Raw genomic sequence first — 18,138 nt, 5'->3', positions numbered from 1 at the left:
AAACACAGTGCAAGGGCCGGCCCCGTGGCTTGGTGGTTAAGTGTGCGCGCTCCGATGCTGGTGGCCCGGGTTCGGATCCCGGGCGCGCACCGAGGCACCACTTCTCCGTCCATCCTGAGGCCGAGTCCCACATACAGCAACTAAAAGGATGTACAGCTATGACATACAACTATCTACTGGGGCTTTGGGGAGAAAAAAATAAATAAAATCTTAAAAAAAAAACAAAACAAAAAAACACAGTGCATAAAGATACAGGGAGAGATCCAGTTATAAAATTCTTCAGAAGGGCCGGCCCGGCGGCATAGTGGTTGGGTTTGTGCACTCCACTTCAGTGGCCCAGGGTTTGTGGGTTCGGATCCCAGGTGCAGACCTACACACCGCTCATCAAGCCATGATGTGGTGGTGTCCCACATACAAAATAGAGGAAGATTGGCACAGATGTTACCTCAGGGACAATCTTCTTCACACACACACAAAAAAATTCTTCAGAAATCCCTAGCTTGCCCAGGATTTAAATAAGATTCTTCTATTGTGTGACTGTGAAATATTTTCTGAGTAAATATATTAGCATACTTGTGCCTATCTCCATAAAAAAAGTAACAAATTAGATTATAAATTATCTTAAGTTTAATAGAACTCTTGTTTTGATTGGCTTATAGATATTAATAATTACTTTTGTGACATGTTCATATCTTGTCTCCTCTGATAAATCTTTTAAACATTGTCCTTCTCAAATTCAAACCCCAAATTCTAAATAATAAAACTGTTCAGATGTCTTTTACACCTAAACTTCATTTGGAGTTTCCTAGACAGCAGTGGACAACCACAAAGAAGTTCTCTTTTACCTGATAAAAGGAGAAGTATTAAGTATAATTAAATATGTTTGGCGTTCTCCAGATATTTAATTATTTCAACACTACTATGAAAGTTCTCTTGTTTCTCAAGCTCAAAATTTGAGAACTGCTAAATAAAAAATTCCTTACTTCTGTAAGTTAATTATATATAATCCAAATGATATCAATTATTATGAGTATGTTTCAGTAATTGTGTACTTTTTGTGTCGGCTAGAAACATACTCATGTTCACATACAAGGACAGTGTTTTAGTTTCCTATTGTTGCTGTAACAAATTACCCCAAATTTAGCGGCTTAAAACAACACAAATTTATTATCTTTTGGTTTTAGATATCAGAAGTCCGAAATGGGCCTCACTGGGCTAAAATCAGTGTGTCGGCAGGGCATCTAGAGTCTGGAGACTCTAGAGGAGAATCTGTTTCCTTGCCTTTTCCAGCTTCTAGAGGTTTCCCACATTCATGGCCCTGATTCAGATGTCACATCCTCTCAGACTCTGACTCTCTTGCCTCCCTCTTTTACTTATAAGAACTCTTGTGATAATATTGGACCCACTTGGATAATTCAGGGTAACTTCCCCATCTGAAGATCCTTAATCACATCTACATGTCCCTTCTGCTATGTATGGTAACATATTCACAGGTTCTGGGGGTTAGAAATGGACAATTTGGGGGGCCTTTATCCTGCCTACCACAAACAGGCACCATAACTGTCAACAAATTGCTTGTTCTTTAAAAGAAGAGTGATTTTTATTTCTAGGTATCTAGAAAAAATATGGTAATTTAAGAAAATATCCATTTTTTTAAGCAACGCATTCTGAAGTATGTAGGGGTGAAATGACATGTCTGGGGTTTGCCTTAAGAGAATTCAGTAGAGAGAGAAAAGGAGAGATAGAGCAGAAGGAAGTGTGCAAAATCTTAATGATTTTTGAATCTGGGTGATGTGTATTTGAGGATGAGAAATGGTGGCTGAGTCTCTTTTTTTTTTTTGTGAGGAAGATCAGCCCTGAGCTAACATCTATTGCCAATCCTCCTCCTTTTTTTCCCCAAAGCCCCAGTAGATAGTTGTATGTGGTAGTTGCACATCCTTCTAGTTGCTGTATGTGGGACGCCGCCTCAGCATGGCCGGACAAGTGGTGTGTTGGTGTGCGCCCAGGATCCGAACCCGGGCCGCCAGTAGCAGAGCGCGCGCACTTAACCGCTAAGCCACCGGGCCAGCCTGGTGGCTGAGTCTTGAGTCCCACTAAATCAGAATGACCCAAGTGAAAGGCACTAGGAAGAGTGTAGGGTTTTCTTCCAGTCAGAGAGCAGGATCATATTAATTGCTTTTTTAAATGTTTTATATTTTCTGATGCTTTGACATCTCGGAACCTTAAAGACCCAGGGAGGGACTGCCCCTCCCAGAGTTAGCTAATTCTTAGAGATAGTGAGGGACTTGCCTGGGAACAGATCTTTGATATGCAAACCAAACAATCCTCAGTCCATACCCTCACCTGCCTCCTTTTCTCAGGCTCCTGCCTCCTGCCCTACATCAGGCACCTGTCCTCCTGCCCTACATCACCTCCGAGCCAGTAAGGGACACCCAGGGACCACCCTAGAGCTGAAAGCCCACCAAAATCAAACTGTCCAATCCTAAACCAGCTCACCTTGCTTACCCTGCCTCATCCATTCCTGCCCGTGAAAACCACAATAAAACCTTTTGCCTACACTTTCCCCTCATTCCCTCTGCCTCATAGTGCTTCCCTGTGTGGTCCTGCAAAGTGTGTGGTGTGGTGTGTCAAGTCTCCTGCTTCTAGGGATCTGTGAGTATAAAAACTTCTTCCTTTATGACAGTCATTTCCGTGTTTGCCTGTCTCACCATACCCGATTAAAACAAATCCCAAGTACATTTTAAAACAAGCATGGCCTGGGGCCTGCCCGTGGCTTAGCGGTTGGGTGCGCGCGCTCAGCTGCTGGCAGCCCTGGTTCGGAACCCGGGTGCGCACTGACGCACCGCTTCTCCGGCCCCATGGCCGTGTCCCACATACAGCAACTAGAAGGATGTGCAGCTATGACATACAACTATCTAATGGGGCTTTGGGGGAAAAAATAAATAAATAAAATTATAAAAAAATTAAAATAAAAAAATTAAAATAAAAAAAATAAAACAAGCATGGCCTTCCTAAAATAAAACCATATGAGGAGTTGGAAGAATACTGCAGGATGTAAGCTCAGTGAGAGTAGAGGCTTTATCTATTTTGTTTACTGCTTGAAGTGGAATGCTATTGTAAAAAAAAAAAACCTATGTGGCATTTACATAGCAAGTGGGCTACAATGAACCTAATATCAGCGGCTGGGTTAGCCATGAGACGCAAAACATTTGGCAAAATTGTTGCCTGAGGTTACTTGAGCAGCAGACCACGTGTCTACTGAGTCCTGGAGGAAGGGAATAGAAAATAGAAACTTAATAGAGGTTATTTTTAGCAATGTGTAGCAAGATATTATAAGAAAGCAATGAGATCAGGAAAGAATTCCCTCATGGGTTTGTAAGAAGAAATAGAAGAGAATAGAGTCTAAAATTGGGGGCCTTGCAGGTAAAAATTCTGACTGCTTCTAGACCTCAATAGTAAGAAAGTAATTAAGAAAGGCTTTGAGCTTTTCCTTTTCCTCTTCCTCTTTCCCCTTCATTTTCTCTTCTTTTTTCTCTTTCCCTTGCTTAACTATTCCATCCCAAAAGTCATTAGGTGGAGCTGAGAAACGAAGTGTCAACATGGTGTCACCTGGACAGGGGTGTCAGAGCTTGAGTGGAGTGAGAAGGGTGTCCTGTAGAGAGGAGGCTCAGAAAGGGGTGTCAGAACTTGGGCAGGGGGAGGAAGACATTCATGTAGTTGGTTGCCCAGCACAGGATATTGGAGCTCTAGTGGAGTGAGGGTACCCCTGTGGAATAGCAGGCTGGTGTGAGGTATCAGAGCCACCAGAGGGGTTGATCCACCCCCAGAGAAGGAGCCCTTCACTATATTTATCCAGTGGGATTTCAGAATTGCTGTGGCCCAGTGAGTACTGTGGGTCTTCAATTCTTACTTATTCTGAATGAGAATGTTTTTCACAGTTTTCCTGTTTTGGTTGCATTACCAGTGGGGTGGGTGTGTCTGGGCCGATTACTTGTCTTTTTAGTCCATAGGTCACCAGACCATAAAGAGCCATATCTGATGAAGAAAACTAGACATCACCTGCAGAGCTTGGACTTTGAGCTAGATGCATTTACTGGGTGGGACTTTGGGCTGCCCTCTTGGGGGATGGGGGGAACATTATCTATACAAAGGAAAAACAGTAAACAAGATATTTGGTAATAAAAAGAGCTGACTGTGCCACAGACTGGCTAGATGGTCACCAATCTCTTTTCCTTTCTTTGAGTCACAAGAAAACTACATGTCCCAGATTCATTTGGTTGGGGCCATGTGTCTGGATTCTGACCACAGGATATGGGTAGAAGTCACATCCCATTTCTAGGCCTATGTCATTCTTTCTCTTGACCTCTTGAATGCAGAGAGGATCCAGTCCAGCACTCTGAGAAGATCCTGGAACAAGAATTTGTAAACTATGGCCCATGGGTGAAATCTAGCCCACCACATTTTTGTAAATAAAGTTTTATTGGAACATGGCCACGCCCATTCATTTATATATTGTCTATGGCTGCTTTCATGCCATAATGGCAGCATTAAGTAGTTGTGACACTATGTCCCACAAAACCTAAAATATTTGCTATCTGTTCCTTTATGGAAAATGTTTGCAGATCCCTGCCAAGGGAGGTAGTGCCACCATAGTCGATGGAGACAGAATCCTTGAATCAAAATATAAAAGGTGTCTGCTGAACACCCAATTCAGGCTGTGAGGTGAATGAAAAACAAAGCTTAATTTTGTTAAGATATTGACATCTTTGAGTTATTTGTTAGTAGCTAGCTACCTTATTACTAAAACACTGCTCTCCCTAGTATCTACAACAGTGCCTGGCTCATGGCAGGAACTAAACAATTGTTTGTTTACAGAAGTAGTATATTCATGGTATAACAAACAATCTAAACATTATCAAAGAAAAGTAACCTAGAATTTGGAAGTCTCTGTAATCCCTCTGAAGCTGGGTGCCTGAGTGTTGCTGTAAATATTCAGTAAGAACATGGTTACCCTTTGACTTTTTCCTCACACAGACACAGATGAAAAGAAGTTAATCCACACATCATTATAACCTTGTTAATTTGCGTTTTATTGTTTAAAGTTAATCCTCGCATCATTATAAGCTTATTAATGTTCTACTTTCTTGTTTAACCTGAGGGGTGACTCAAGGGTCACAAGATTTTATGAGCTTGTTTTGCAGAAGAAAAAGAATGCCTTTAAAGAAGTTATGACGACCAGATAATCAGCTTCCAGCTGCTGCTACTGGCCAGAAGTCTGGTTGCCCCAGGGCTTATCTGGAGTGAAAGAAATATGGACTTCCCCTTTGTCTCTCCAAAACTCCTCCTCCCAAGTACCTTAGCTCAATAAAGATCCCCTGCTTTCTTCTTTCATTAAGGTGGGTTTGAGAGAACCTATCCTCCTGCCTTCTCATTTTGGCCAGTTTGAATAAACTTTTCTCTATCTCCAAGCACTGGTGTTTCAGTGATTGGCTTACTGTTCACTGGGCACATGAACTTGAGATTAAGAGGTTTGGTATCACCTGCTCAAGAAATAACCATCATTAAGAGTTTTATGTATATGATTGTAAACTGTATAGATATACTCTTACATACGTGTATCAGGAGACTTGGCATAGCAGGTTAACATGGGGTCAGTGGGTAAGATGATAGTGAAGGGGCAGAAGACTATCCTCTACCCACTCTGGGTCCTTTCTCGCTGGGTTACAAATTAAACTGATGTGAGACCGAATAGCAGGAGAAAAATCAAACAAATCTTTATAACATGTATACATGGGAGAGACCCACTGGGTAACTCGACAAAATGGCAGAGGTTCTCTCCTTAAGTAGATTCAGGTAAAGACAAAGGAGGATGTTGGGGGTGGGGGGAGTCAGCTATGGGAGATTACCAGAAAAACACAGTAAACAAGAGTAAGTTTATTATGCAGATTTAAGGCCTCCCCTTCCTCACTGATAAGTTTCTAGAGATAAGGTCATCCCCCCTCTTCCCAGTACAGAGAGGGAGATACTGTTACAAATGGAGATTTCCCACACAAACGTAAATGTTTGGTAAACAGAACTTTGATAAGAATGGGCTTAGCAGGGACCCTCCCAGTCTATCCATACCCAGAGCTATCTATGGTTATGGCCTGTCCTGGGAACAGGACTTCTATCTTAAATCCTTTTAGGCGGTTAGTGAAGGGGAAGTCAAAGTTTCTTTCAGAGAAAATAATCAAGGTAAAGAGACATATTTTGAGGTGGCCAATTCTGATCCCCCACAATAGACTCTAGAGCCAGACTGCCTGGGTTCAAATTCCAGCATTTTGTCTATGAGATCTTGGGCAAGTTACGTAACCTATTTGTTCCCCATTTTGCTCATCTGCAAATAATGTTATTATAGACTTATCTCATAGGGTCATTGTGATGATTCAATGAAGTAATTTATGTACTCTGCTTAGGGCAGTGCCTTACAAATGGTGTTTGCTATTATTAGTAATAGTAATTGTATTACCTAGGTAGCAGTTTTTTATTCTTGGCTGGTTTGTCCATCAATTAACACAGCTGTGGAATTCTGCTTCACCCATAGTGCCATGCTAGTGTAGGAAAAACCTATTGTGATTCTTTTTGGGGAAAGGGAAGGAGAAGAGAGATAAAGAGCTGATGGTGTCAAAGAATGGCCCAGGGCCTAGGCACATAACAGATGTGCAGGTGATGTTTAATTTTAATTTCTCCAAGAATTTTTTTGAGAAATGTTGGAAGATTGGTCCAAGTTCTTTGTGTTTCCCAGTCTCTCCAATATTACTTTCAGACCACCATTCCTCTATTTAGTTTAAAAACTTGTCCTTCCTCTTTACTGTCATCCGCCAAACTCATTCACTGGTTTACTGTCTTCCCTACACACCCAAGCCCTGCTATCATCCAGAGTGACTTCAATTTCTGTGTAATAACCCCTCCAACACGCTATTCTTATATTCCTCTATCTCCTCATTTCTCAGGACATTTTAGCCACTCACTTCCAAGGCCACACTCTAGTCCTTGTTATCACCAAGAATTTCTCCACTTTTGAAATCTTAAATTCAAACTACCTTCTTATTGCCATAACACACCTGAGGAATGTAAGACACTCCCAGAAATAACTAGTTTATTATGGCTGTAATTCTCAAGGTGAGGAGTGAGGAAGAAAGGAACAAACTCCCAAACGCATTCATCTGAATCTCAGAGCTTTGGTTAATTTGAAACTTCCCACAGGTGATTTTGATGGTTATCCTACAGGTAGCATTTCTCCTGCTGTCTCTACTTGTTGTAAGTCACTGAAGGAACTGGAGTCAAGATCTCCTGGGTTCAAATACTGACTCCGTCACTTATTTAGGTGAGTTCTTTCTCTCTTGCTTCTGTTTTCTCATCTATAAGATGAGGATAATATTATTACTTACTTTATAGGATTAAATGAAATAATAAATGTATAGTACTTGAAAGAGGGTCTGCCACTCAATAAATGTTAACAATTATCAACAATATTTATATGCCAATGACTTACAAATCTCCAGCCCAGATTTCTCTCAGTGCTCCAAGTCATATCAATGGCCACCTGGACATCTTTCCTTGGATGACTCTGGGCACTGCACACTTACATCTAAAACTTATCACTTTTTTTCTTCGGAAATCTGCTCCTCTTCTCCAGGGTTTTCTACCAAATCTTAAAATGATATCACCATGTCAAGTTACCCAAGTCAGAGTCTAATCAGTTACTAAAACCTGCTGATTGTATCATCTTATTTCCATCTCTACTACCATTGATTTAATCCCTGTCATTCTCTTTTTCTTCTGGACTATTGCTGCAGCTTGCTACCGTATTCCCCTCTCTTGTGTCCTGCTTCTCCACATTGCAAGCTGGTATTATCACTTCCTCTGATTAAAAACACTTTATGCCTTCCACACCCCTCTACTTCCAACTTTAGGCCTTTCAGGATTAAGTACAAATTTCTTAATGTGGTTTACTAGACTTTCTGTGAATGGGCCCTTACATTCATTTCTTGTGTTTTCTTTCTAGTTCCTACGTCCCAAACCACACTCCTGCTATACAGAACTTGTGATGCTTACCTCTTTCCCACTTGCCACTTGTCTAGGCCGGGAAACACTCTTACTTCCTGTCCTCCAGTTCGTAATATGATCTGTGGACTACTGGAGGACTCAAGACCTTTTCAGGGGGTCTGCAAGTTTAAAACTATTTTCATAATAAGATTAATATATTACTTGCTTTTTATTTTTTTTTTTGTGAGGAGATCAGCCCTGTGCTAACATCTGTCAATCCTCCTCTTTTTTTGCTGAGGAAGACTGGCCCTGGGCTAACATCCGTGCCCATCTTCCTCCACTTTATATGGAATGCCGCCACAGCACGGCCTGCCAAGCAGTGTGTCGGTGCGCACCCGGGATCTGAACTGGCGAACCCCAGGCCACCGCAGCAGAGTGCGCATACTTAACCACTTGCGCCACCAGGCTGGCCCCTACTTGCTTTTTTTAATTGTGTGGGCATTAGCACTGGTAGTGCAAAAGCAGTGCATTGTAAAACTGCTGGCATTTCAGCATGAATCAAGACAGTGACACCAACTGTACTAGTATTCATTGTATTTCTCATTGTGATGCACTTGAAAAAAAAACTATTTTCACCTAAGAATGTTCTTGAAGACATAGTAAAAAATTAATTATGGTAGGCTGAATAATGGCCTCCCAAGGATGTCCACTTCTTAATCCCCCAAACCTGTGAATATGTTACCTTATATGGCAAAGAGGATTTTGCAGATGTGATTAAGTTAAGGATCTTGAGGTGAAGTGGTTATCCTGGATTATCTGGGTAGTTCAATGTAATCATAAGAGTTCTTATAAAACAGAGAAGAGTCAGAGTCAGATAAGGAAATGTAACCACAGAAGCTGAGGAGGTGGAAGGGGAGAAAAGGTAGGGGAGGGAGGAGAGGGAGTTGCTAAAGATCCAGCAGGCTTTGAAGGGGGAGGAAGGGGCCATGAAGAAGGCAGGTGGTCTCTAGAAGCTGGAAAAGGTAAGAAAACACATTCTTCCCTAGAGCCTCCAGAAGGAACACAGCCCCACAGCACTTTGATTTTAGGACTTTTGACTTCCAGAACTGTAAGATAATAAACCTGCGTTGTTGTAAGCCATGAAGTTTGTGCTACTTTGTTACAGCAGCAATAGGAAACTAAAACATTAATTTTATTAAATTTCAATGCTTGACATCTTTTTAGTATTCTATGTGAAGAAATGCAGCCATTTCTGCTCCATAAGATGACTATCTTGAGGAAAAGCACACAAGAGATCGAGTTATAAGCTGATTTAGTCACTTTAAAAAAAGGAACACTAGGGGCCGGCAAGGTGGTGCAAGCAGTTAAGCACACGCGCTCCGCTGCGGCAGCCCAGGGTTAACCGGTTCGAATCCTGGGCGTGCACCGATGCACTGCTTGGCAAGCCATGCTGTGGCGGCGTCCCATATAAAGTGGGGGAAGATGGGCTCGGATGTTAGCCCAGGGCCAGTCTTCCTCAGCAAAAAAGAGGAGGATTGGCAGATGTTAGCTCAGGGCTGATCCTCCTCACAAAAAAAAAAAAAAAAGGAACACTAATTTTATGTGACAGAACAAATGACAGGTCAATAACGGTTATTCCAACTTAGAAATATAGGAGATATTCTCTCAAGAACAAATGAGCCTAACCCTTAAAGAAAACAACTGACAATGTTTGTTGTCAATGACAAAATTTGAGCTTTCATGCAAAAATTAGCATTTTGGAAAACTTGTATTCATTCCTGTGAGTTTGACAGTTTCCCAATACTTAAAGACTTTTTCTGATGAGTCTGTCAAAATGATGAATATGATTTTTAGATATTATATAATGAAATGTGTCAACATTTAGGCGATCTGTATAACTCAGTGAATCAATGTTTTCTGAATGACCAATCCGAGATGTTCCAAAATTTGCATGGGTAAAGTATCTATAGGAAGTGCAAAATAGACCAATGGATTTCTTCTCTTTTTTTTGTGAGGAAGATCAGCCCTGAGCTAACATCCATGTCAATCTTCCTCTTTTTTTTTTTGCTGAGGAAGACTGGCCCTGGGCTAACATCTGTGCCCATCTTTCTCCACTTTATATGGAACGCCACCACAGCATGGCCTGACAAGTGGTGCATCGGTGTGTGCCCGGGATCTGAACCCAGGTCGCCAGCAGCGGAGTGCGAGCACTTAACCACTACACCACGGGGCTGGCCCGACCAATGGATTTTTAATTTAACACAGCACAAAGAGTTCATTGATATGGTTTCAAGTTCCACATTTCAATTAAGAAACTACCACTTGTCAAGTTTTTGGATGTGCTATTAAAAAAAATATTCACAGTTATCTGAAAAGGCTATTAAAATAGTCCTCTCTCCTCCCCCAATTATCTGTATGAGGCTGGATTTTCTTTACGTACATCAACCAACTGCAACCAATATGGCAACAACTGAATGAAGAAGTAGATATAACTACGCTGCGGTCTTCTATTAAGTCAGGCATTAAAGAAATTAAAGACATTTGCAAAAATGAAAAACACTGCCACTCTTCTCACTAGTTTTTTTTGTTTGGAAAACATGTCATTTTTCATACAAATATTTATGCTAACACATAAAGGGCTTATTATTTTTCAATTAATGCATATTTTAAAATTTTATTAGTTTTAACATCTAATATGGTAAATATCAATATATATAACACACACAAACAAAAGCTCTTTGAGGTCTTCAATAATTTTTAGAAGTTTAAAGGAGGCCTGGGACCAAAATGTTTAGGAACTGCTGCTCTAGCTTATTTCCACTTACTGTTTGGATTTCAGTTTAGATATTATTTTATTTTTTTGGAAGCTTTTCATGACCATCCTGGTTGGCTGTGAGTGTCCTATATGCTCCTTTAATAATACCCTATACTTCACTTATTATTAGCAGTTCTTCTCAGGGCCATTTTTAAAAATATATATAACAGTTTTATTGAGATATCAATATTTCATACTGTTCACCCATTTAAAGTGTAATTTTTAGTTTTTTATTATATTCACAGAGTTGTGCAACCATTATCACAATCAATTTTAGAGCATTTTCATCACCCCCAAAAGAAACCCTGTGCCCCTTAGCAGTCACTCCCCATTTCCCTCCCTTATCCCTCCGCCCTAGTAGAAGGCTGGAGTAGTAGCCCACTAATCTATTTTCTGTCTCTATAGATTCGCCTATTCTGGACACGTTATATAAACGGAAGATACTTTGTGCGGCTCCTTTCTCTTAGCATAATGTTTTCAAGGTTTATCCACATTGTGTGACTACTTCATTCCTTTTTATGGCCTAATAATATTCCATTGTACGGACACACCACTTTTGTTTATCCATTAGTCAGTTGATGGACATTTGGGTCGTTTCCACTTTTTTGCTGTTGTGAATAATGCTGCTGTGAACATTTGTGTACATGTTTTCGTGTGGGCGAATGTCATTAGTTCTCTTGGGTATATATCTAAGAGTAGAACAGTTGGGTCATGGTAACTTTATGTTTAACAGTTTGAGGCACTGCCAGAATGTTTTCCAAAGCATTTTATATTCCCACTAAGTAGTGTACGAGGGTTCCAATTTCTCCATATCTTTGCCAACACTTGTGATTATCATCTGTCTTTTTGATTATAGACATCCTAGTGGGTGTGAATTGGTATCTCATGTGGTTTTAATTTGCATTTCCTTGATGACTAATGAAGTTGAGCATCTTTTCATGTCCATTTGTATATCTGCTTTGGAGAAATGTCTATTCAGGTCTTTTGTCCATTTTTAAATTAGGTTGTCTTTTTATTATTGAGTTGTAATAGTTCTTTATGTATTCTCAATATTAGACCCTTATCTGGTATATTACTTGCAAATATTTTTCTCCATTCTTTAGGTTGTCTTTTCAACTCAAAAGACAAGTTTTTAACTTTGATGAAGTCCAATGTATTTATTTTTCTTTGGTTGTTTGTGCTTTTTGGTCTCATGTCTGAGAAGCTCCCGCCTAATCCAAGGTCAAGAAGATTTATGCCTATGTTTTCTTTTAAGAGTTTTATAGTTTTAGCTCTTACATTTAGGCCTTTGATCCATTTTGGTTGATTTTTCATGTTTTGAAGTAGTGAACCAAATTCATTTCGCATGTAGGTATCCACTTGTCCTAGTAACATTTGTTGAAAGACTCACTACTGAATTGTCTTGGCATTCTTGTGGAAAGTTAATTGATGTTGTGAAGGTTTATTGATTTATTTCTGGAATCTCAATTCTATTCCGTTTGTCTAGATCCTTATTCTCTATGCTTACCCCAGTAGAACCATTGTATTTTTTTTTTAATAATTTTATTTATTTTCCCCCCAAAGCCCCAGTAGATAGCTGTATGTCATAGTTGCACATCCTTCTAGTTGCTGTATGTGGGACGCAGCCTCAGCATGGTTGGAGAAGTGGTGTGTAGGTGCACACCTGGGATCTGAACACTGGGCCACCAGCAGCGGAGCGCGCGCACTTAACCGCTAAGCCACAGGCCGGCCCAGAACCATTGTATTTTTTTTTTTTTATTGATGTTTTAATGGTTTCTAACATTGTGAAATTTTGGGTTGTACATTTTTGTTTGTCCATCACCCCATATATGACTCCCTTCACCCCTTGTGCCCACCCCCCACCCCCACTTCCCGGGTAACCACAGTCCAGTTTTCTCTGTCCATGTGTTGGTTTATATTCCACATATGAGTGAGATCATACAGTGTTTGTCTTTCTCTTTCTGGCTTATTTCACTTAACATAATACGCTCCAGGCCCATCCATGTTGTTGCAAATGGGACGATTTTGTCTTTTTTTATGGCTGAGTAGTATTCCATTGTATATATATACCACATTTTCTTAATCCAATCGTCAGTCGAGGGACACTTAGGTTGCTTCCACTTCTTGGCTATGGTGAATAATGCTGCAATGAACATAGGGGTGCATAAGCCTCTTTGGATTGTTGATTTCAGGTGCGTTGGATAGATTCCCAGTAGTGGGATGGCTGGATCATAGGGCATCTCTATTTTTAATTCTTTGAGGAATCTCCATACCGTTTTCCATAGAGGCTGCACCAATTTGCATTCCCACCAGCTGTGTATGAGGGTTCCTGTTTCTCCACATCCTCTCCAACATTTGTTGTTTTTTGTCTTGGTGATTATAGCCATTCTAACGGGCGTGAGGTGGTATCTTAGTGTTGTTTTGATTTGCATTTCCCTGATGATTAGTGATGTTGAGCATCTTTTCATGTGCCTATTGGCCATCTGTATATCTTCCTTGGAGAAGTGTCTGTTCATTTCCTCTGCCCATTTTTTGATCGGGTTGTTTGTTTTTTTGTTGTTCAATTGTGTGAGTTCTTTATATATTATGGAGATCAACCCCTTGTCAGATGTATGTTTTGCAAATATTCTCTCCCAGCTGGTTGGTTGTTTGTTCATCTTGATTCTGGTTTCATTTGTCTTATAAAAGCTCTTTAGTCTGATAAAGTCCCACTTGTTTATTTTTTCTTTAGTTTCCCTAGTCTGGGTAGGCATGTCATCCGAAAAGATTCCTTTAAACCCAATGTCAAATAGTGTGTTGCCTATATTTTCTTCTATGAGTTTTATAGTTTCAGGTCTCACCTTCAGGTCTTTGATCCATTTTGAGTTAATTTTTGTGAATGGCGATAGCACATGGTCCACTTTCATTCTTTTGCATGTGGCTGTCCAGTTTTCCCAACACCATTTATTAAAGAGACTTTCCTTTCTCCATTGCATGTCCTTAGCACCTTTGTCGAAAATTAGCTGTCCGTATATATGTGGTTTTATTTCTGGGCTTTCAATTCTGTTCCATTGATCTGTGTGTCTGTTTTTGTACAAGTACCATGCTGTTTTGATTACTATTGCTTTGTAGTATGTTTTGAAGTCAGGAATTGTGATGCCTCCTGCTTTGTTCTTTTTCTTTAGGATTTCTTTAGCTATTCGGGGTCTTTTGTTGCCCCATATAAATTTTAGTATTCTTTTTTCTATTCCAGAACCATTGTATTTTAAAGAAATCATAGAACGATCATTCTTTAACTCACAGCAAGGAATTCAAGGCTCGAAACTAGCTTCCTCTCCCCACCAGTTTAGAAATTTCAGCAGCATGTTTTTCCTCAGTGGCCATCGAGATTGTGTCCCATGGGATCATTGTTTTGTTTTGCTTTTTTTTTAAAATCAAGGTCATGTGTTTAGCGGGGGGCGGGCGGCGGGGGGGGGGGGGGGGGGGGGAGGGTACCGCTGGTTAACCAAAAACATTAGCTCTAGGGTAAGAAGCACAGGTATTCAATCCAGTTTATTTAGGGAGGTTGACCAGCAAGGCCAGGAGGAGACAATGGAAGTATCTGGGCTCGGCTTTCAGAAAGCGCAAGGTGTCCGAGAGGGAGGAGTCTGGGCTGTCGTAAGGTTCCCAACACTGAAGCTGGGGACCGGGAACTTTCCCCGGCGGACGGGCGCGGGACCCAGTCTTCGGTGGAGCCGAGGAGACTGTTAATTCACTCGCGCGACCACCAACACAGCAGCGCTCGCGCCCTCCCCCGCGGGGGGCGCCCCCACCGTTTTCCCGCCTCGCCTGCGCGCTCCCCACCCCTCCCCCGGCGCGTAGCGGAAGTGACGCGCGGCGTAGCGGAAGTGCCTGCAGCCGCCGTGTTGTGCTGTGGGGCAGAGGGACGGGTTTGTAAACCCCGGAGCGAGGTTCTGCCTGCCCGAGGCCGCTGCTGTGCGGAGAGCCCCGGGGAAGCCGCCGTCACCATGTCTGACCAGGTACCGGGCTGGGCGCCGTGCGATGGCCGGGGCCGAGGCCTTCCTCGGCAGGTCCTCCTGCCGCTCGGCCGGGGCCGGGGATGGAGGCGCGGGGGAGGGGAGCGCGGACTGGGGGAGGGGGCGGCCGGTGGGGCCTCGGCCCGGGAGGGAGGGGAGTGGACTGGGGCCCGAGACGCCGGGGCCTGCCGCGGGCCTCCGGGAGCAGCCCTGCCGCTCCCGGGCGCGCTCATCCCCCGCCCCCCAGCGCCTCTGGCCGCGGCCTCCGTCTACTCGGCCCCCTTCTTTCTCCGGGGTCGACTAGGTGCGGAGCCCGGTTTCCACCCCCTGAGAGGGTCCCTGGGGAGCCGGTCCGCCTCCCTCTCCGAGGACTGACTGCAGAAGCAGGGCCCTAGGCCCTGGTTATGTAACGGGAGCGAATCCCTGCCCCGGAGGCTCCGTGGCCCTGAAAAGCGGGTGGACTCCACTTTTTGCTTCTCGGTCTTGGGGTGGTTCCAGAGGGGGGACGTGGGGGCGGGGACGGGGAGACGTGGTCTCTTGTTGCTGGGAACCTACAAAGCTCTGCTCTCCGTCCGGATTGCGATTGCAGCCAGGGCCTGGCCGCCGCTGTGCTCTGAGTCTTTTCCCGTGTGGGGGTGCGGAGCTGTCGCCTCTTTTTCTTGTACTTTCCCATTCCTTACTCGGGATTGGTTCAGCAGCTCTCCAGTTGTAAGAGAGCACTCAGAATAACCAAGAAAGAAGCAGAACAAAACTGTTAGAGCAACAGAAAACATTTCGTCTGGGCATTAACCTGAAGATAATCCGCTGTAGGAAAAGAGTAGGAAAACTTAGTGTATATAGAGCAGTTGCAGAATATTTGCAGAAAGCTGCCTATTTTGGCCAAGTGCTCCATCTCAAGGTTAGTATTAAGAATTTACTTGGGATTTGCACTCAATCAGGAGTGTTCGATTTTCCGTAAAGTTTCTCTTCATCTTTTGTAGTTAACTACGCTTATGGCTAATTTTTAATTCATAAGGCTTTTGTCCGGACTTCGTTTTGTTTGCTCAGATGACTTTGACTTTTTATTTTTGGGCCTTTTGCTTGTTTAGTGATAGTTATCTAGAAAATTGTTTTTCATTCAACTCCATAATGTATTTGAGCTTTTAAATTTAACACGCTTATTCCCTTGGCTTTTAACCCAGTTCGGTTTTGTACCACTTGATGAGAGCAAGTGAGGCTTTTGTGGATTTGTACTGTTATGCAAAGTGTACATTTATGTTTTTAAAGCTTAACGGTAATTTGGATTAGTTTTGGATGGATCTTCTTACTAACAGTCTAGATTAATTCCCAAGTTGGTATGGGAATGGCATTATAAGTATTTCCCTAGGTAGTTGTTTACTTGGTTACCGGGGAGGGAGGAACAGGTGTAAATACTCAGTTTCATCAGCCTTTTATTTTGATGCTCAGAAGTGGCTAGGAAGCATGTTGAAAGAGAAATATACAGAAAGAATTATAAAGTAAATTGTAGAATTTATTCCTCCAGATTGATTTCAGGGTATTTAAAAAAGACATGAGGGAAAACATGAAGGACCTAGGACACTAACAGGTGGTTCTAGGCCAGAGGTTCTTTGGATTCTTTTCAGGGGGTCCTCGAGGCCAAAACTATTTTCATGATATTACTAGGACATTGTGTGTCTTTTTTACTCTTTGTTCTGCTGTGAGGGTTCAGTGGAGTTTTCTAAAGACTAACATGACCTGTGATATCACAACAGATTGAAATGTAGAAGCAGATGTGAAAATCCAGCTGCCTTCTAGTAAGCCAGGCATTAAAGAGATTTGCAAGAATGCAAAACCAGTGCCACTCTTCTCACTAGTTTTGTTTTGAAAAAAATATTTTTAATAAAAATGTTATTTGCTAATATATAATGGGTTTATTGTTATTTAAAAAGGTATTAATATTTAAAACATTTCTCAGTTTCAGTGTCTTAATACTGTATATCTCAGTAGATATAACCAACCTACAAAAGGTTTATGGGGTTCTAAATAATTTTTGAGTGTAAAAGAGTCCTGAGACCAAAAAGCTTGAAAACTGTTGCTTTAGGCTGATTGACCAGCATCATTATTAATGAATAGGACCCAGTACAATATCAGTGTTGAGTGCTAAGGATTTAACGAGGTATGAAGCTGAACTCTTAACCTTAAGAGGCTTATGAGTGAGAGTAAGAATCCTGAGTTACCACTGTGCAATATCAGCAGTATGAGACTGACTGTCCTCAAAAGACAATCTTAATTTAAACCAAATTCTTTTAGAATTATTTGCTTTCTGAGGCGTGTCTCAGAAGGTTATTGTCTGGTGCTAAGATATTCAGATTGAGTAATAATTTCAGATTAAAATAGGTAGACATTAAATTCACGCAAGACTTAAATTCCTGGGTTCTCTATTGATTAATGAAAAATGATTATTTTTGGAATTTGAGTGAAACACTTTCTTATAATTCTGACAGTGCTGCCATTAGCTGGTGGATTTGTGGACTATTATTGAATAATCTTCTAAATTAGTTTCTAAACTTGAGGTTCATGGACCCTAAGGGCTGAAAATTCAGTGAAATTTTATGGATTGTTTTGTGAGTATTTGTGCATGTATATTTTTTTTTAGGGAGAAAGCCCATAGCTTTCATCAGGAGTACATGATCCCTCAAAAAGGTTAAGGGACTAGACTTTAACCAGTAACAGATTAAGTGCTCTCCTTTGGTCTAATTACCTTGCAGCAAAACTAAGCACTTACATAGAGCCAGAAGCTTAATATCAAACGGATCAGGGTAATTTTTAATTTTCCCTTCCTTCCCTGTATTCAAGTTCATAATGTTTTTTTCATATACCAAAAGCATCAAAGGCAGTGTGGACTTCAGCTCTTCAATTCGGGTCTGTTAATTTGTAATAATTAGATGACTGATTTGCTTTAAATGCTGACTGAATCTGTTATAACAATGTTCGTTCTCCCCACCCCCACCTCAGAAAGAGTGATTGATTGAATGATTCCCTTTTATCTTTAGTCAAGGATTTGGAAGCATTAAGGATTTGGAAGCATTATGTAATTCTGGTTCTCTTTTGGTTCCTAACAAACTAACTCAAAACTTAGTGGCTTAAAACTACAGTCTTCTATTTTGCTCATAAATCTGCAATTGGGCAGGGCTCTGTGGGTTGGATTCATCATTGCTCCTTGGTGTGTAGGGCCTCAGCTAGGATTACTCAAGTGCCTAGGGGCTGGAATGGCTGGGCTCTTCATATAGTCTTGAGGCCTCTCTGAGTGGTCTCCTCATG

At 41.6% G+C, this 18,138-nt stretch overlaps 1 protein-coding gene across 1 annotated transcript in view; it reads left to right on the top strand.

Annotated features, from left to right (window-relative positions):
• The window catches only part of SUMO1 (small ubiquitin like modifier 1), a 46,891-nt gene that overhangs the window by 7,839 nt on the left and 20,914 nt on the right, over positions 1-18,138 (top strand). The window contains exon 2 of the mRNA XM_058548601.1: positions 14,396-14,841. Coding sequence (XP_058404584.1) covers positions 14,396-14,841 — 446 coding nt within the window. The remainder of the gene's footprint in view (positions 1-14,395; positions 14,842-18,138) is intronic.

Source organism: Diceros bicornis, chromosome 10 (assembly GCF_020826845.1).
Source record: "Diceros bicornis minor isolate mBicDic1 chromosome 10, mDicBic1.mat.cur, whole genome shotgun sequence".
In the NCBI taxonomy this organism is placed as follows: domain Eukaryota; kingdom Metazoa; phylum Chordata; class Mammalia; order Perissodactyla; family Rhinocerotidae; genus Diceros; species Diceros bicornis.
This window is presented reverse-complemented; position numbering and strand designations above follow the sequence as displayed.